The 21,109-nt window shown below is 39.1% G+C and overlaps 1 protein-coding gene across 4 annotated transcripts in view; it reads right to left on the reverse strand.

Annotated features, from left to right (window-relative positions):
* The window catches only part of LOC126367542 (serine/threonine-protein kinase NLK), a 77,255-nt gene that overhangs the window by 23,437 nt on the left and 32,709 nt on the right, over positions 1 to 21,109 (reverse strand). For all 4 annotated transcript variants that reach the window (XM_050011117.1, XM_050011116.1, XM_050011118.1 and 1 more), the window contains exons 2-4: positions 17,767 to 17,896; positions 16,630 to 16,685; positions 54 to 160 (exon numbers count right to left, since the gene is read on the reverse strand). In XM_050011117.1, the coding sequence (XP_049867074.1) occupies positions 54 to 160; positions 16,630 to 16,685; positions 17,767 to 17,896 (293 nt within the window). The remainder of the gene's footprint in view (positions 1 to 53; positions 161 to 16,629; positions 16,686 to 17,766; positions 17,897 to 21,109) is intronic.

Below are 21,109 nucleotides of genomic sequence, written 5' to 3' on the forward strand. Positions count from 1 at the left end.
TAAAGTTTGCCGGTAGGTAATGGTATGAGATAATGCATGTGATAGGTACTCACCCCTAAGTATCTGGTAGAGGAAGACTTTGATGTGGTCTGCGGAGAGATGTTGCGGCGACACGATGATTTTGTGCAGGTCGCTCTGTAGTAGTTCTGTTATCACATATCTGATAGCACACGAGTTAAGGAAATTGGCAAATAAATAAATAACGAAAGCATTCCCGTTAGTAATGCGGAGCATATGGCGCATAAAGTCGATATACGCCAACTGTAAAATTAGTTGTCACTAGTTGGCTACTTTATCGGTTTATGGAAATGAGTATCAACATCAACCCTCATAACGTAACGTTAGGCTCGCGATCATAACAGTAACTTAGTTTACGCATAACGGACCAATCGAGCGTCACAATCACGTCACATCAAACAACGTTCTGCGGCGCTATTTATAAATTTCATGATAATGCATAAGATAGACGAACCGTGACGAAAGCAAACCTATAATTTAGTATCGGTACGGGCCGTGACAAACTTATGGCGTAATTTGAACGCCCACGCGAGCACGAGTGAGCGCGGGGTGGTCGAGGACGACCCTCCCGGGAGGACGCCGGGACGTAGGACGGCCAGGGTTCTATCTCGTTTATCTGCATCACGCGCCTCCCCCTCGCAACCATTATCAAAATTACAGGACTCGGCCAGTCAAATATTCTCACATGAATATATCTTGCTCTCTATGGATCCCAAACAATTTTGGTTATTGCATTCGAACACCGAAATGCAAAATGATTTTCCTTTGCCGCTTTTAAACGCTTTGTAATAAAATCACACTCTTACTTAACCCGCCTCCATGCGGTTACCGCAAAATAAAATCCATTACTTTTATCTTTATCGGCACATCGGCAGACTATTATAAAATGGCCGACGACACAGGTACACACATGTTAAATTACTGCTTATTGTACATTATTGAGCGTTGAATATGAGGAGAACGCGTGTAGGTAAGGCACCGCACATTATAGAATGCCACAGATCAAAAAGCCACTAGACATACCTATCATAAGAAGTACAACTCCGACACTTAAATTCTCTCTCTCCCTTCCCAACGCGTTCGATACCGTTCATTAATTGTGACATAAGACTGTTCTTATATTAACGTTTGGGAGTGTGTTAAGTGCCGACAGGTAAATGACTATTTATTTCTCTTTTAAGTTTGAAAAGAGACAATTCCGATAGAAGATGTAAAATGGTGGCCTAAGATGGCTATTTATTGAAGAAATTACGATTGATGTGAAGTCTATTTAACATCGTGATCGGCGCAGCGCACACGGCCCAGTAAATAACGTCCATAAAGACGCGCCCGGCCGACCGACCGAACCATTAGCACTACATGTGAAAACTGGAAACTATTGCTCATAATAAAAACTACTGAACTTTACCTACTTCTATTTTTAGCTGTATAACACGTTCCGACAATTGTTCAATTTGCGTTAGTTGTTAGTTAAATGGTTTTTGTCTTAAGTTACTTTCAACAATTTGGCAACGTATGTAATTTAATTTACGTGATGATTCTATATTCTATTTCAGTCGTCTCTATAAATACAAGTCACCGTGAAGTCTGAAAGCAATCTGAAACCAATTTAATATGATTTTGTGTAGTTGCTATAGTAATTGATCAAAAAACGACAATCAAACCGCTGAATATTACAAATCGTAATCCAAGTGAGAATAAACCCGCCATAAGGTATGGCTAATCTGGAATATAGTTGACCTCAGTGGCATCCGATCACACATGCGTTAATCACTTGTCAAGACGTCACTTCGTTAACTGCATATTGTGCTTGCTCCACTGTTTATTTACGTCATCCAGTTCCAGTAATGCTGTATGCTTGTCATCCGATTAGCAAATGTAGTACCGGCGACATCTAATGATTTAAGCCCAAGTTTCCCTTTCAAGTCTGTTAGATAAAAGGTCAGTGCGCAAGATCCCTTTGTTCGGGTTGTTTGGTAAGGATACAGTGATCCCTTGTAATAATATTATTTCTTTTGAGACCTTATACCGCGTAGGATGCATCTAAAGGCTCTTCGTAATGGAAATCGTGAAAGAAAGCTTGGATAGAAAAAGAAGTAACAACAATATTGCAATGCGGGCTCCGGTCACGTAGCGTGCGGTCGCTTGCTTAATCTATCTCTATTCGATCCGGACCGCGAGATCTCGACTTACACGCGCAAGGCCAGCCCATAAACGTAATAACGTTTCATAAAGAGCCTCATTTACGCCGGCAGTAGCTTTTAAAGAATGAAGAAGCAAGTTTAATACCCAGCCTCATAGTGTACTAGCACTTTGACATAAAACGCAAGATGAAAAAATGAATTTTAGTATTTCATCACTTCCAGGTTCTTCACGACTTATATTTATCTATTTACAAACATACCTATCTATCATTTGCGTCGCAGACATAAAATATTGTCATAATTTCGATGTAGTTTCAAATATAGAATGGGACGCTAGGACAGACAGAAAAACATTAAGAATTGGCAACGATATTCAAAAGGGCTATTACAAGCTCTAGGGGCTGCGCCCTCGTGCACCGCTGCGGGGCGAGGGGGGCTGCGACGTGGTAATTATTTACAGAGGGGCTCAGATTCCACCCCGGCGACGCTCAACGCTCCGCCTCCACGCACACAATACCAATATAAAACTAAATTTGATTTGTTGCAGTTAAACGTGTTCTTGTCAAAAGAATTACTAAGAAATATTACATTTCCAATCATAAATTAAACCAAGCAATTTAAAATAAAAAAGGAAACGTTTACGATACTGGAAATTGCTTGTTTGTAATACAATAATGATTTCGAAACAGATCATGAAGTTTTACGAGTCAACCGCAATGATAGTCATAAATATCTAACAGCACTTAGTAAATACGTTGGTATAGCATGGCAGCAGACACTTGTGTTTACTATCGCGTGGAGAACACTACGCCCGGATGTTATGCAGCTGTGCACCCAAACGCGAGCCTTACAAAAAACCATAACGCTCCCCATAAACCACGCTACAGTAAACTTAGACTCTAAATTGTAGGAATTCCAATCTGCTTAAAATAAATTATCATCCACACGCCCTGACCCAAATGTGGGAGCCAGCGCACAATACGAGTACCACGATAATACATGAAACGATTCGAACGTGAAATGAATTTTAACTAAAGCTTTTCACTTTTAGAACAAAGAAAACGCTAAAATCAATATGTATAGGACCCTCGTTAGTCTTGGAGCCAGCTTGACGTTATTACGCTGAGTTTTATAGTTGATTGTTTGTCATAATTATTAAGCAAATGGTGTAATCAATAATGGGTTGGTGTGGACGACCCTTTATAGCTTGCTTATCTGACCGTCGATTAGTAACCGGTGCGAGGCACCAATGCCTTGTTATCGGGCATCTTTGTTCACTCACCGACGATAAATCGTTTGTAACACGACCTGACATCCTTAAATGCTATCAATTCTCTAAGAAACTTATCAATACATTCAATCGGTTTATAGATTTATGTACTTATTAAAAATGCAACGAAAGGCACACCTATGAACAGACAGCTTTATTGCTTGAAAATAACGTGATATCAATAAATATGATGGTATTAGGGACGTGTCGTGACTTACTCGTTAAAAATGCAAAACACATTGAAAACGTAAAACAAAAAAAAAAAACATTTTATCTCAAAAACATGAAATCGCAATAATGTTACCGAATCACGTATTTGTAACGTACAAGTACCTAATGGAATATTGCATGACTTCACAGACCTTCGGTACGTAGTGGGAAATGTAATATGTCACCATATTCGTATGCTAACACATTTCGTTATAGGTAAGTATAACATCACCTACGGTACGCTGCGACAGTTCAGTAACACCTTAATACTTGCTTTGACTTTGATAAATACGCTAAAGCTTTAAGGTTTCCTCCAATTTACGAAACCGTTCAAATGTCACTACACAAACTAGATAGTTCCAGTGAATACGATATAATACCAGCAACACCGTTTGTTTAAGTGAATACGGAGGACTGAACCTTAGACAAAGAGTAGGTTGATTTGTCAATAGATCACCTTCGGACGGTAGCGTCCCTTGCCCGTATAGCACCATAACTAATTCATGGACATTCTCTTCTTGCGCATGCGACGTGGAACAAAACGTCATGTCACCTCTCGCAATTTGTTGGATTATATGTTTTTGTTACATACATACATACATAAACTCACGCCCGTAATCCCTAATGGGGTGGGCAGAGCCACAAGTAATCAAAGACAACTTGCAGCCACTGTTGATACGACATCCTTAGCTGGATATGATGAATGTTTTTGTTATTTCTTTATATCTATAGAGAGCGTGGTTTTTAGCTCCTTTTTCTTTTCTATGGGTTGTGAGGTGGATTACCAACCTCATCAATCCTGGTGTCAGGGTTATTATTGAGCCGCCAAAGGCCCCTAACATGACTCATATAACGACTAACTACATCAGTAAGTAGTACCTAACCGGGACCAACGGCTTAACGTGCCTTCCACATCACGGATCATTTTACTTTTGGACAATCAGGTGATCAACCTGTAATATCCTAACCAAAGTGATTTTTGTGATATGTCCCCACCGGGATTCGAACCCGGGACCTCCGGAGCGTGAGCCCAACGCTCAACCACTGGACCACGGCGGCTGTTACCGGAGGTTTTTAGCTAAAAAGGTGACATTGATGGATCATCGACACCGTCCTATGGCCAACCGGTTGACATTAGTAGCTGTCATATTTGCATAGAACGTACTTGAAATTATGTGTAATAAATGTAAGAGACGTTCCGTTCGTGCTAGAGATGTTTATGTCCATATTTATAAGTGCTAAGTAGATCTAGAGGAGAAACGGTTGTCGTTTTCAGCCGTATTTACTGTTGTTATATAATTGTAAGGCCTAATGTTCTTTTAAAGTCCAAACTCCATTGTTTAACTATTGTGCCTGCAAATATAGATACTTATTCCTTATTCTAATAAGGTAATGAACTCGACTGTCAATAACCACAGAATATTTCAATTATTCTAAATCTTATCATCCCTAGCATTATCCTGTTTTCACAGGGTCCGCTTACCTAACCTGAAGTTTTGACAGGTCCGGTTTTTTACAGAAGCGACTGTCTGACCTTCCAACCCGCAAAGGAAAAACCAGCCCAATACAGGTTAAGTCACATACCTCTGAAAATACAATTCTCAGAAATGTGGGTTTCCTCACGATGTTTTCCTTCACCGCTGAGCACGTGATAATCATAATCCAAACATGAATTCGAAAACAAATTCGACCAGCCCAATACAGGTTAAGTCACATACCTCTGAAAATACAATTCTCAGAAATGTGGGTTTCCTCACGGTGTTTTCCTTCACCGCTGAGCACGTGATAATCATAATCCAAACATGAATTCGAAAACAAATTCGACAATCATTGGTTTATGCCTGTGCTGGATTCGAACCTGCGACCTCAAAGTGAGAGGCAAGCGTTCTACCAACTGGACTACCACGGCTCTTCAATAATTCTAAATGTAACAAAAGAAAAACACTAGCAGAAAAAGTATACCTGATAATGGAAAGGCGTTGGAGCTGATATTTGCAGCAGCTGGCATCAAATGACCATTTCTTACGCGCGCATGGCGAGAAAGGGCGACAATGACGAATCGCAGCGACCAACCGATCCTGTTCCGTGGACACAATACAGCCACTACGATACTATAAAAGTCTTGCACATTTGCATGGTACCATAATTAACGTTCTTAGCTCATACAGTGGCACATTTTGCAACAATGAACACTATTTAAACTTCAATTGGTTAAACATTGTTTTAAGTTTACGCGGTTATTATCATAATTAAAGCACATAATAACGGGTTCTTACCGCGTTTAAATGGGGATATGAGACTCCCGATATTTCGACACTGTTGCAAGTGCCATTATCACGGGATGACTGATGAGATTGGAGTGGAGTAGGTAGATCCATAATTTAACGCGGTAAGAACCCGTTATTATGTGCTTTAATTTCAATTGGTTAAAATTCAAAACTTAGTAGTTAATTTACCACATTTCATAAAATATATTTAGAAAATGAATATGTTTGTATCCCGTGGTGGGATACTGCTATAACATCCCTTGGGAGAGGTCACCACGTATCAATGCGGGTCTGATACGCGTGTAAGGCCGGATGACGTTGATCGATGGTTGCGAGGACACCAAAAAGACGGCGACGGGTGACGCTCACGATAACATGAAAGGAAGAGGAAGTGGGCAAGTTTTTAATTAATTCAGTTTATCTCTGAAGCAAATAACGACGAATATTCTGAAAAATATATCCTGATTATAGAGTGATTATCAGTATGCGGTAACCCAAATATTTATGTTTACGTGCGTGAGATAATGCTTGAAATTTTCCATCTAAATGAATACATAAACGAATTCATTTCGCGGTAGGCTGACTTTATATGAATATTAAATAACGTCAGTTAAGTTTAGGGTAAACGTATCAACTGCATGTTAATTCAGGGAAAGATGGGACGTAAATTAATCTGCTACCTTAAATCAGTTCAATGGGCGGAATCAGAAAAATCTATATATAGCTGATATACGAAAGAGCGGCAGTAGATAACAACTGAATACTGAATTTGAAATTGTCAAATCAATTCATGTTTGAATTCAATTCGTGCTCAGTGATCACTTCGTTTGAACGTCGTATTTTGTGGCAGAAATTTGAAACATAGGGAAACATCGAGTGTTTCTAGTGGGCAGACCGAACACGACACGGATTACACGGGACTTATTAGAAATGGCGTCCGCGTCTAATTCTGTGAAATAAGCTGTGGGCCGGCTCATCACTCACGCGGGGACGAAGATCTATACGATAACACTTCGGTGTGGTTGAGAGAGCAAGTTATTGCACGAGCAATTTAAATGATTATATTAAAACTACTGTATAATTTAACTCATAATACGTAACTAGGTAAAAGGAGAAATCTAATCACTTAAAACAACAAGTCTATTGCCAGAAAAAAGCATTGAATCAGAGTAACTATTAAGACGGGGAAGCTACGGCGCCGGTCGAGCAAGGCACAAATTTCCGTCGGCGTCAGACTCTCCCCCAAGAGCTGGAATTCTGCCGGGTACTAATCTAGACAGTGCAAAAACACAAGAGAAAGAACCACTAACGCTCTACAGACAATTTTCATTTATAGCCAACACGATTGAACTGCATAATGTAACGAGAAAACTTATTTCATACTCCAACTCATTTGCTCTTTGGGAATTTCAGTGCTAACTTTCTTGAATCCCAAAACTGCCGTTTGATACTAAGATTGTTATTGTTGCTGTAGGTTTTTGCTTAGTTTAGTACTATTTATTGTTAAAAGCTAAGTTTTCAATTGGTAAAATAGTAATACCTCAATCTAAGCTATGAAAAGAAACACAGCACGATGATAACCGCATCTCTTCCGGCAACTGGATTTTAATCAACAAAATTGGGTATGTTCAGTTTCGGCTTTAGCCCGGATATCTCTTCGAAGTCAACTGTGCCGACCGCAGCGCGCACGTAACGAAGTCTCTCATTCGGTCCGCGCTGGCACTCAGCTCGGTGAAATATTCCGGCCAACATTTCAAATCTAACTCCGGAGGCGCAAATTTGACGGCGATGCGGGGGAAAAATATTCCCCGTCGTTGGCTGAGGCACGTGTAGATTGAATACGGCTTGATCCTCGTCATTACGAGATATAAAAATGTTTTTACAGGTGACAGCGAAACATCCATATCAGGAGCATACATCATACAATAATAATAGCTTTTTTCAAAACAAGTCCCCTGAGAATCTACGTACTATGCGAAATAGGTAAACTCCACTAAGCTTGCGAGTTCGTTCTTTGTCACATAAAATATGCAAATCCATAGAAGATCAGTGCAAACCGGTTGGTATCTTGGGAAAAAACGAAGGGATAGAAAATCAAGATAGTGGAAGCCGCAATACGGTAACGTTTAGCTTTATCTAAGGCCTAACGGGCACGCTTCCGCGCAGGGCCACGCCAGCCGTCTCGCAGCCAACAAGCCTCTCTGGTCACCTCGTGCCAAGTGGCGCCCCTAAGCCACCCTTCACAATTATGTCACAATTTCCAAACGTTATACATATAGGAGAACACTTCAGTTTAGTTAATTCAGTATTTGTTTTAGGATGAATTCCATAGCAACAATAATAAATAAGATTAATTCTATGGAACTTTTATTGAGAGTAATTCTAGTGAACTAGTACAGTATACTACCGTATCCGGTATGTGTTACGGCCGGGAAAATCTGGATTTCTTCGGGCGCAATTGCCAGTTCAAGTATTTCAAACGGTATTTATGTAGGTATAATGGAGCACGTATACTCTACCTACGCAAATTAATCTCTTAGAAAAGTTAATTGCGGTCGGCACAACATTAACCTTTAACATTAAATATATTATGAAGATAATAACTTCTTGCTCGTTCGTCTGATCAATCGCTATCCTTTAGAGATTCAGAGGAACTATTCTTTGCTCGATAAATCACCGAGCGAATCTCTAGAATTAGAGACTTTGTACATCATAATCGATGTCTGATAAATGCACCTTTCCGAGTTTTCGATCGACGGTCGGATGTAATAATCGGCGTATAGACAAAGGGTTGGGGCAAGAGAGGAAGTCGTTACGTGCGGGGAAATCAGACCGCTCTCATCCCCACGAGAATAGAACGCCATACAACTTTTAATATATCTTCCTTATATTACCAAAAGACTGGACGTAACGCAGACGTTGCATTAATAACGGAAGCTTCTGCTTTGTTTCCAATTTTCATCAAAGGGAACTCGGATGTAGTCGGATATCAAAAAGCCGACCTAATTAAACAGACGGAAATTTTCCTTGGACAATTAATTCGTATAACAAGCAAAATTTCTTTGCGATATTAAAAATGGGCTTGTGAACTTCAAAGTTGGGTTGATAACCAAAATCATAGCATTTAAAACAATCCAAGTATTTGGGGCGGATTTCAACGATAAAATTTGCTTTAAAATGTCTAGTTTATCCTTTGAGTCGATAGGGAGTAGCAAAAGTAATGATAAATAAAAGGGTACAAATTTAATCCGGGCCTTACAGCCGGAGCCGGGTAACGGACCGGGCTTGGCGCTCGGCTCACCCGGGAGCGTGCGTTAGCGAAATTGCCAGAATACATTAACGGAAGGGCCACCCCGCCCTATCTCAACAGCCTGCATCGTAAGCTACGACCTAAGCTCTCTCGGAATCGCAAATTAGTCTCATTACACTTTTTTTTTACCGGTAGACGCGGAAAATGAATAGCAAACTCGTTTTCCGAAATTAGTAGCAACCAAGGCGAGCTAACTTCTGATTACGGTTTGCGAAACTGGCTGTATTTACAAACAACCAACAAAACTTTGTATCAACGTGTAATAGTCATATTCAAATTTAATATTTGAATGTAGTAAATATTACTTTTTAGTGTGATAATAATTCTTCATTTATTTGCGATAAAAATGGTACAGTTTGCAGTTTAAATCATGTGTTTGTGTGTTTTAAATGATGGGCCATTAATTATTTCCGACTTTAAGGGATAACCTTTGACATGGTTGAACGGACATCTCTGGGACCAGGAAACATGCGATGTCATAACTTATATCACACTGCGGTCTTAATAACGTCGAGGAATGACATAAAAGTGGTAATTTATTACGGGATTCTTCTACCTTAACCGACTAACCGGTAAATAACACCAAGGTTTGTTTTAATACTTTTCATGATTTACAAAGACCTTAGCGGTGAGTTGCCAAGAACGTCATTTTTAACATGCCTTTGTTCGTAGTCCGCATCGCAGCCGGGCATTTACAATGCATGTTACATACTTAATTGTTGTTACATTGGGAAAAGTATTAATTTATATAAATGTACATTTTCTATTTTTTAATGAATTTGTATAATTAACTTTAAATGTAAAGAAACTGAAAACCATTTAAATTTCAAAGCTACAAAGTATGCACAAAAAACTGACTGGTGTCATCAGATTTCACAGCAACTCATGACTTGCTTTAAAATAGGTACACAAGTGCTTTCGCTACATATTTTATGCTGCTTAAAACTTTTTTACGAGATACAGGTTGAGCTAAGGCAAGATATCGTATTTTTTTACTTATAACATATTTGAGTATCGTCTCGTAGATGGATATAAATAAAATGCTCAAAGTTACGATGATGGGTCGTAAACATAAAACGCATATATCCCATTCCCGGGTCGGTCTGACCTGCACTCGACTTGCGCCTTCTCAGAACTAACTTTCCCTTTATAGGAGCACTTGTACGACTACAAACACGAAAAAATATTTGATTAGATCTCCGTCCCTACTTACTTTCGGGGAAACACATGGAATTGGATTTCGAGATACCCACAGAACATAATTGTTTAACAAGCACTGAGAATTCGGATCGATTCTCTTGTAAACATCAGATTACTCCGCAAACGGTATGTACGTGTAGACAGGGAAATTAATGAAACGAGTTTAAAGCCCTCAGAACCTGAATATTGCAGGGATAGGCCTTATAGCAAACAATTAAGTATGCCCGCTACCAATACGGACTTCGGACAGCCCTAAACGGAAAATCCCTGTACAATTTAGTTAAGTGCAGACAGACATTGCGGTAGATTTTTCTAGGGCTCTTCCTTTTTGGGGAGTGGATATCAACTGTATCGACATCATGTACTATATATAAGAAAAGGGTGTGAAAGAACAAATGAGTGAGAGTCGTCTGGATGATGTAATACTATACAGATAAGAATTAAGTGCGTCTCTGACAGCTCATACCACGCCCCACCGAGAAAAGGGCAAAATAATCAACCGATTAAGTAGTTGTATTACCATATCACCAAGACAACGTAAACAATATCAATCACCGATAGATACATGAAAATCGATCGATCTACTCAAACAATCCGACAGAATTTGTCAATCAGCAGGATTGATGGCATATCGAATTGTTTTAAATTACTTCAACATTTCCACACAAAATGTGTCAATTACCGGCAAACGATGATGGAGGTATCAGGTGATATCTGGCAAACGCACAAATGCCGTATCTACAGACTAATCTGCCGTTCGGTGTTTAAATCGATTGGATTTAGAACCGTGGGGAGTTTAATTCGATAATGCTGTCAGGGGACGATAAAACGACTGACCACGACTACTCCCTTTTGTACGTACTACGATACACCCCAGTGAGTTGTTTGAATGGTCCTTTTTTCCACGATCTTCACAAAAAGTATAGACGCTTAGATGAAATAAGTACAAGAAAACAAGGCTATTTGCTCCTTCAGCAATATTTATACAAAACATTGAATTATACGTACCGCACTTCAAGTGAGGTCATTGAGTCATGTTTATGGGGATAACTGTACTACAAATCCTACTATGTATTAGAATTTATTACACTGAGGACGCAATCCAGAGCGTTGCCAACTTCCTACATTATTTTGATGTACATTCGTATGCTACACACATATGAATTCCTATGTAATATTATTTTATTACTAACATTTTCATAACAAAGACTTCTCAAAAACCCACGTTTTCTGAAAAATGATGTTGTAAATAATATATGATCCACTCTTTCTTTGTTTCTCAATTTCAAAATATGGACAAAGAAAGGGCAGTGTTTTCTCGACATTACAGTTTTAGTACGTACTTTGACATTACGTGTACGTCAATGCTTCATCATCAGGCCATTGTTCGAACGAAAACGTGTGTCTTCCTGAAAACAGTACAATCAATCACGACACGTGCACAACGAGGCGGGGAGAACTGATGTACTACGCATGTTAACTTTATCAACACTATATTTTTGATTTATTATAAATCCATTATTAGAATATCTATTTCAAGTCTATTGTCGCATATTTTATATTATAATCTCTGAGTAACGGATTATAGGACTCATTTTTAGAACTCTAGCAAGTTCTTTAAAATAGAGAGTGAGTTACGGTGTGACTCAGCAAATTTTTAAACTCGCGACTTGTCCGACTGGGCAATTCAAAGGGCATCGCGAGTCGGGACACGACCCATTGACTTTCAATCAATTTTGGTGCGCCCACGCTTCTTAGGAACACTCCGCACTCCAACAAGGTTACTACTAGGGTTTATTTAATAAAGTTAGCAGGGACTTGCTTAAGTGGGTCGACCATTAAGCGAGTTTCATATAACTATGTTTCTAGGTTGGTTTGTCATAGTTAGGTTTAATCAAGATATAAGTGTTGGTACAGTGAGATGTTTCTGCCTGTTGCAGCAGTGACTGGGGTAATAACAACAAAGGTAAATAGTATTTAACGCATTAGAACGCTATCTGCGCAAGGCACGGTCAGGCGTGACGCGCCGAGGTTAAATCGGGCCAACCGGCCCACGCCAGCCACTAATTAGGAAGCGCACGCGCAAGGGCGCTGCACCGCGCACGATGCGCTTACGTCGCGCTCCAGGCGCTGGAACAAAGACACGACACCGCGGAACAAAAGATACTGGCAATGGAACAAAAGAAACTACCAATGGAACAAAAGAAATGGCCACGGAACAAAAACAATGACAACCCGGTAGAAATATGAGCACTATGGCGCGTTGTGCGACACAAAGGGGTGTTGTGCGAAATTATGTTCTGTTACAAAGCCTGATTTGCTGGTCAAAGCTGGAAGTGCAAATAACGTTTTTTATGGTCAGCGGGAAATGTAAATGAACGAAACGCAGGTTTCAGCAATATGTACACTAATTCATTCAAAATTTAAGAGCTGGGGTGTCGATAGGGCGCTTTCTAGATACACTAGCAGAACAAAATTCTTAACTTACAGTATTAACATTTCAAAAATTACATCGATCTCTGCCCCCTTCTCTGTCTGTTTAATAAATTCAAACTCAACAGAAGTTTAGCATTCGAAAATCCTTAGGGTCAAACACTGTTGAAGTCCCAATTTCAGACCGAACTGAAATAATACCTAAACCTAAAACCTTGGCCAGTCTTGCATTTACACCATTGGCGTCACGCGTTTTTACACCACAGTAAAGTAGACGACAAAACACTCATGTAAGTAAGAAGTATAGAATCTACAAAAATAACATCTTAGTAGGCCCAAAGGAATTTTGAAAGTAATGGAATATTTTCGCAAACCTCCAATGACGGCCAGAGGTGCTTAGTTCAAATAGTCGCCGACGACTTCCCAAGTGCCAATTTTCTTTCCTTTGTTTTCAACATTCGCATTGTTGGAATTTCAAAAAAGATAACGAAATTCATTTTAAAAATTGCTTTTATTTCTTAACAGATCTTTCTGAGAATTGTTTTGAATTTCGAATGTACCTGTATCGCTCTCACGTGCACCTCACTTCACTTGGTTATTTAATAGGTGTCGGTAATTTACGTACGGGTTCCAAGAGACAAGGGACTTGATGCGACTGACTCATGCAGCTAAGTGCACAATCGCACAAACAAAGGAAATGCAATAAAAATTGTTAAAATACTGGGTTTATTTTCTAAACTGTCAAGAACGTCACAAAGTGAGAACCAACATTTTGTTTAGCGGAAGCACTTAGATCTATTTCAGTAATGCGTGCGTCGCAATGGGAAAGCTCCGAACAACGCGGCGAGAATATAAACAAGTCATCGAAACACTTAAACGGCTCGCTTATATTACGATCCTTTCATAAGCTTAACGAGAGTTGAATCGTAAAATTCATACAATTTCGAATGCGTCAAAGAACGTTATATCTGAATCGAATTCAGATTTCAGTCATATACCTATTAATTAATGTGTAGGTGTACTTATACAGCCTAATAGAGTTTCTTGCTCCTAATCTTCAATTTCAAGCCCTATACAAAGTCCTAGGATTGTTTGCCCTTGAACTTTTGCGAAGTTTCAAAGCTAAATTATTCGTCTCCAAAAGACTGTTCTATAACTTAGTTACCGTCTTCCTCTTCTATCGTGTGGGTTGTGAGGTGAATTACCAACCTCATCAACCTTGGTGTCAGGGTCAAAGGCCCCTGACATTGCTCATGTAACGACTACTTACATCAGTAAGTAGTAACCTGGACCAACGGCTTAACGTGCCTTCCGTAGCACGGATCATCTTACTATTTGGCCAATCACGTGAACAGCATGTAATGTCCTAACCAAACTAGGGATCACAAAGTGATTTTTGTGATATGTCCCCACCGCGATTCGAATCCCGGACCTCCGGATCGTAAGCCCAACGCTCAACCACTCGACCACGGAGGCCGTCATAGTCAATATTTCTTTCATAAATATAGTAGAAAATAAAATTTATGGCTTTAAGCAATTTTCTCAAAGATTTCTTTTTTACGCAATCTTTATTTCATGCCTAATTAATTTAAAAGGCACCATTAAAGATCGTTTTAAAAGAATTAATATTCGTGTAGGTACTAGGTTTACGGTGAATAAACAGTTAAATGAGTTGGAGTTTGATTTCAATTTCTCGTAGAGCGGCGAGTGTTTTCCTTTGTCGTCGCGTCGTCGGTCCAGTTTCTCGACGGCGGAGGAAGAAAGCCCGGCTCGAAGCACTTGCGAGGACGAGTGCCATTCGAATTTCAATAAAACTTGAAGGGGAATAAATTGTCGACCGAAGAACAGCGGCTCTCGCTCTGCGAGATATTGTGTTTCGAAGCCAGCTGACGCCTGCACTCTACTATACGACTATCGATTAAAAAAACAAACAAAGGGTAATTCGTCATTGGCGCTCAGAATAGGCACTTAACCCGACCGTCTCAACATCGCATTTGTCGTACTAACGAAAATCTCATTGAAACCAATTATTGATCGAACATACAGTGAATGAGCTAGACATACGTTACCAACTGTTTAATCAATCAATCAATCAACATTAGAGAAATATATTTTGACAGATTGTACCAAGTTAACAAGATTGTACAAGAGAAATAGATTAGTGTTATATTTTGAGATTATAGAAAGACACCATAAAATAGAATTAAGCTGTAAAACAGCTGCATAATCTAACGATAAATACGAGAGACGCACGGCTGTTAAAATCGGACAAAGGAGCGCGTGAACTTTCAGTGGCGAGTTACTTTATTAGCTATTATAAAAGAGAAAAGAAAGATAAAGTGGAACTGTATAGAAAAATAAATTGATGTCGGCAAAACCGAAACCAGGGAAACCAAGTAAGGGCAAATTGAGGTCGAAAACTTGACACAGCCTAACAGTGCCGACTACATTATTCGACAGCGTGAAATTGATACTAGAGTGTCCTACTCCATCATTATATTGACTGATATTTTCTTCAGTGCGATCGCGGAAAGGTGAAAATGCGTGAAATTACTTTCGGAACCGACGCTCATCACTCAGAATTAGTTGAATCGACATTTGTTTACATACAATTGAAATTAATGGAAAATATTCAACAAAGAACTATATAAATACCGGGTCCCGTGACTTCATCCACGTGGAACCTCCAAATACAATCAAAATTAATTCAACCGTTGGATATAGTCGGCACGTGAACACTTATTTGTAGACAAACCTTGCCGTTCTGATTTAAATACAATAATTTTCACCAGTTTTGACTTATTTACTTTTGGAATATCCGAAAACTTTCTCTAAAAAAGCATTTTAGCACGTGTACGCACCAAATTTGAAGATTGTAGGCTGTAGTTCTGAAAATGTTGTTTGTACTTGAGTGAGTCACTGAGTGTTATATACCTTTTGTAATACAGATTACACACAAAAGGAAATGTACGTAAACAAAGATTGCAGAGAATAAAGGGAAGTGTCAGACGGCCCACCCAGGGTGTGGACTGTGGAATTGACTCATCTAACGAGACAGCGACCATGAATAACATTATGGACATTAATGTTAGAACAAATCACTTTTGCACATGCAAGTCTAATTGCAAACTCGTAGTAGCAATATATATTCGAGTTGAAATATTCAACTTTCAATTCGCCGCTATAAATCTGAGCCACTGCATGTAAGATTGAAACAAAGATGTAAGTCACATTTATTGTAAAGCAGAGTTAAAACTATGTCCTACTGCTCAAATTGAGCAGGGTCCGGCAGGGAGCTAAAATGCAGGTTTAATGATCAAATTTAGCATTTATTCGAAACCTCCAAATTATTATTTTAAAAAATTACACTAAAACTCTTTTATATCTATTTTCCGTAAATGTCGGATTTATTTATTAGTGAAACGTTTTGTATGGAGATAACACCGGACGCCGCCGGCATATAATTTGTTAAAATTTTCAGCCGCAGTGTAAACATGTTTTAACTTTACACGTAGATGTGAGTTACGTCATATGAGAGTGACGAAATGTGACTCATATGTGTAGCATTTTCGTGAGAAACAACCTCAATTAGCCACAATATCCGAAGCGCTGACAGTTCAACTGGCTAAACTCAATAACGCCACAAAGAAATAAAACAAAATAGCCGAGTGTAACGGTCCCTTCCACTCTGTAAAGTTATTCTTACAGCAAAGACTCACCCATGTTTTCACTATTAAGTTGATAAAGCTATGATTTAGTATTTTTAATAAAGGATACATTTCCTGGAAGAAGTCAAGGCTTGGAGGCTGAAGGATGTCTAACGCCGATAGTACCTGAGAATTAATAAAAATTTCAACATTAATTATAGGTGGGTATATAATTTTTTACACGTAAAATATTAAACTTCCAAGGACGTCAGCGTCTCTAATATTAGAGATTCTACGAGTTTTAGCAATATCATCACAAACGAAATTGGACTTGAATATTTTAGTGGGTCCCAGGCCACAGATACTTTCGTTAATAAGCGGTAAGCTCTCACGGGTGACACGTTATTTGCCTAACAATGCTTTCACAACAAACAACACAATCCGAACCAATTTTCCCGTTTGAATGCAGATACCTTTATTGTGACAAATGCGTGCAAACCGCGCACAATGCGCGATCGATCGATGCAAACACATACAAAATGAATAAATAATGAGAAATTGAGAATACACACACACAGCATTTTAATTACCTATTTCGTGATCATGACCAAATTCAAATAAGTGAGTATTTTTTCACAATATTCGGTCAATAAACTGATCATCACGCGTGTATTTATCGTTCTACGAAATTGAGACCCGGAAAGCAATTAGTGTGTCTAACCAGTTTCGTTCTTTGTAAATAAAGATAATTAAATGCAAGCTCCTAATTTAGCCGGTGACAATATTGAGAATTTCAAAAATGTCGAGGGAAGCATTTGTCCGTTTTGGTCCTCGGGAAGTTTTCCAAGAAACAATTACTCTTGTGGAATGATTCAAATGGCAAATTTTCAACGAGGAATATTCCTATTACATTTTGAATAATAAGACTCGTTTTAGACAAATTAAAGAGAGAATCATGAAAAACGATCTTACGGGATACTTAGAGTACATTATAGATTCGTATCAAATTCTTCGGGTTATTCAAAATACAATTGAATGATAAAAATAATTAGGTAATACTTTTTTGTACTCCCCATCCAATAGAGAAGTGTGGCGTGTGGTATGGTCTATCTCAATGATTACGGGCATGAGTTGTGTCGGGCTGTCTTTACAATAGACCGGTGTCTCGTGACTCGGTTCCCTTCGGTATGGCGTGCAGGGTGACCCTTTCGGTCTGTATTCACATGTTTACAACGTGTGGTATCTGTCTCTGTTTATGGGTACTTACGTTTTCGTGTTTGAAGAAGCACAGCATCTTGAGCTCGCGGAAGACGCGCTTGGAGGAGACCAGCGATTGGAACACGTTAGGCAGCTTCTTCAGGGCCACGCGCCGGCCATCGCGCGGGTCCGTCACTGCCCTGTGGACAACATTACTACATCAATATACCGTACTTTATCACTTGCTCATGTAGTTGGTGCTAGAGAAATTTCAAAGGACGCTCAGTTTTATCCTTACCCAACCACAATACTTAGCTGCGTACTAAATAGGTACGGATTTAGGGTAGATGTGTAGTGATTCAATACCAACACCAAAATAACTTTCCTAATGCCTTTAATAGATTTAAAATGAGCGCTCACTAGATAAGTTTTGTATTTAAGTTCAAAATGTATTGTACATGTAGTACGAAGGCCAAATATTACACCACATAACTACCATTTCTATAGCGCACGCAAAGACTAAACTGTGAAACTAGTTGGTATCCAGTGGTATTGAGACAGAATTCTGACCAATTCTAAAATTACAATACACTGCAAGACACATCCTAAACCTTATGTCCAATAGACTATTATGAAGATTTCAGATTGAATATTTGTAGAAATTCACAGTAGGTATCCATAACGCAAACATAAAAGTGTCGTAATATAACTCGTCATTATTTACTTAAACAGATAATGTTAAATATAAGTAGACGTCATAATTTTGGGTAATTATACATAATTAACGGACGGACATATATTTTATTAGTCATAAAATATAGGTACCTACGAGTATAACGAGCCTTCAGGTAAATTATATATAGGTACCTAATATCTCCTTGTTGAGTACATAACATAACATAAACAGCCTATATACGTCCCACTGCTGGGCACAGGCCTCCCCTCAATCAACCGGAGGGGGTATGGAGCATACTCCACCACGCTGCTCCACTGCGGGTTGGTGGAGGTCTTTTTACGGCTAATAGCCGGGACCAACGGCTTAACGTGCCTTCCGAAGCACTATATTATTTTTACTGTAACGTAAAAAGTTTTAGCCTCTTTATCACTATTGTATAAACAAAACTGTTATAACAACTATACAAGTTTCCCAAATAGTCCGTGAGGCGTATTGGCAAGGACTGGCATCTAAAGTTGGAGATTAGCATAACAAATAACAGCAGTCGCTTAAACTTAACATCAACTTTACAACTTGGAAATAATACCTTTTAACTACTTACAATAAGGCTACTTTTTTACTCAAAAATACTTTTTATAACGAACTTTGCCTTTAGGGTAGGTAGTTTATAGCTAAACTTTAGTGAATAAAGAAAAAATAAATTCGATTCTTGAGTCTCATTTAAATAAATGCTATAATAAATTCTGCACTGTCGCATTTTCTTAATCATCAGATTTGTAAAACAAAGGACTGTTGGAACCGTTGGAAAATACAATCTGTATGTTCCACACATAAAAGGGACCGTTAGCGTGCCCTTGTGATAATACATTATAGTTATCGCAGCCGGGAGAATATCCGTCGGGAGGGCGCAGGGTGAGAGCAACGACCGAAGCCGACCAGGGACGCCATTCACGGGGTAACAGGGATCACCTCAATGGATGTTCACCAACAGGTTATCTATCACTTAGCAGGACAGACAAATAAGAATGGAAAGAATAATGTGATGGAATAAATGTGAAGGGTGGAACACAATAGCTCAATGTAAATCACGAAAAATACTGGATAGCGAAAGCTGTAGATACTTCTGCTGTTACTATTATTATAATAGCACAGGTCAAATAATTTTAGACTGCTGTAAATAGTTTAACCAGATGTGCTTGACTTGCGGAAAACTAAAAGATATTTATAAACTTCAGAGTATGTCGATAATCAAATGTGTTTCCGCTTTATTCGTATTTCAACATTTAAGTTTGCACAAAAAGCGAGCGGTCTAAAACGTGGTCAGTAAGCAGAACCGGCTCTTGCAAGCGTCCATAAAAGTAACGCTTTTACATGTCGATTGACAGTCCCTATTTGGCGACAGCACATTGTAAACAATGGCAGGAAATGTTTAGTGAGGTTCCACGACTTCGGTAGTCAGTTCAGTAACTTTTTAAAAAGATTCAACACTTAAACGTATTGATAAAGTGAACAAAAAAGTTACTAGCGAAGACCTATAACGCGTTCATGTTGCATAATAAAAAGGTGTGTGGGCGTGAATTATTTACAAAAGAAAAATACTTAAAGTAGCAAGACGTACAACACCTGTTGAAACATCTTGGCAAGTAATTATAACTGCAATGGAGACTCATATACCTACGCCTCTATAAACTTATGGGCTTCATATTCCCAGACGGGTTACGGAATAGATGGCCTTATACATTACACGAGATAAGAACACCTTCGGAACAGTAGTTAACAAAACAAACTGTTCATACAATGGGAATAAATTAACGATGTGAAACGGGCTGTTTACATAGAAGCATAAAGAACCCAGATATATTCTCGAATCAATACGCGATTAGATGACAGAGGAGTGACATAAGAAATGAAAGCGAGTAAAAAGTGTTGGAATAAAAAGACATGTCATATGGAAAATTATTACTATCTATTTATTTATACGTAATAACTGAGGAAACTTTGACAACTCCGTATATCCGTTTGCGTTTTACCACAATCTCAGTTGACGGCACACCCCGGAGACTTCAAACAAAAAACCTCGTTTTACACACAGACACTACACATTGACGTTATCGTACACGCGCACATGTGTGTGTGACAGCTGACGCCCATACGATTGAAAACTAAAGTAAAACCGAGGGGGGATGAGGTAAACCTAGCTCAGCAGCTCTGGTTTGAGGTGGGAGAAGCGGAAAGTTGCAGTTCCATGCGTAGTACTATTCCTTATTCTATGCTGACGGTAAGAGAAAATTTAGCATAAGTTGGTACACGCTTACCTAATAAGTAAATGTCTATTCTCTATAGTTTTGAGGAAGAGTGAATAGGCAGGGAAAATGCAGTGGCACGAGGTAATATAAAATTGGCCCAGCAGTGCGTACACCAGAGCCCTGTGATCGGCACACATGCATAGTATCCTGGATCTCCCTTAGCAGGTTCTCTAGACATCATGGCGGACCACGAACCAGCCACAGCTGTAGCCTACCGTCGGTAAATATGTCGCTCGATAAGGTCTCGAGCGGGTAAACTAAACTACAGACGTAGACGGGAGCGAGTCCAACCGATTCGGATTAAGAATTATGAGTACCCTAAACCTTTAGTGCGTAAAGATCTTGTAAAGCTCGACGTTACGATTTTTACACGTAACAGAACGATATTTCTTTCCAAACGCGAATCATCCGCGCAAGCTCGAATAAACCTA

This window comes from Pectinophora gossypiella, chromosome 6 (assembly GCF_024362695.1).
Source record: "Pectinophora gossypiella chromosome 6, ilPecGoss1.1, whole genome shotgun sequence".
Classification (NCBI taxonomy): domain Eukaryota; kingdom Metazoa; phylum Arthropoda; class Insecta; order Lepidoptera; family Gelechiidae; genus Pectinophora; species Pectinophora gossypiella.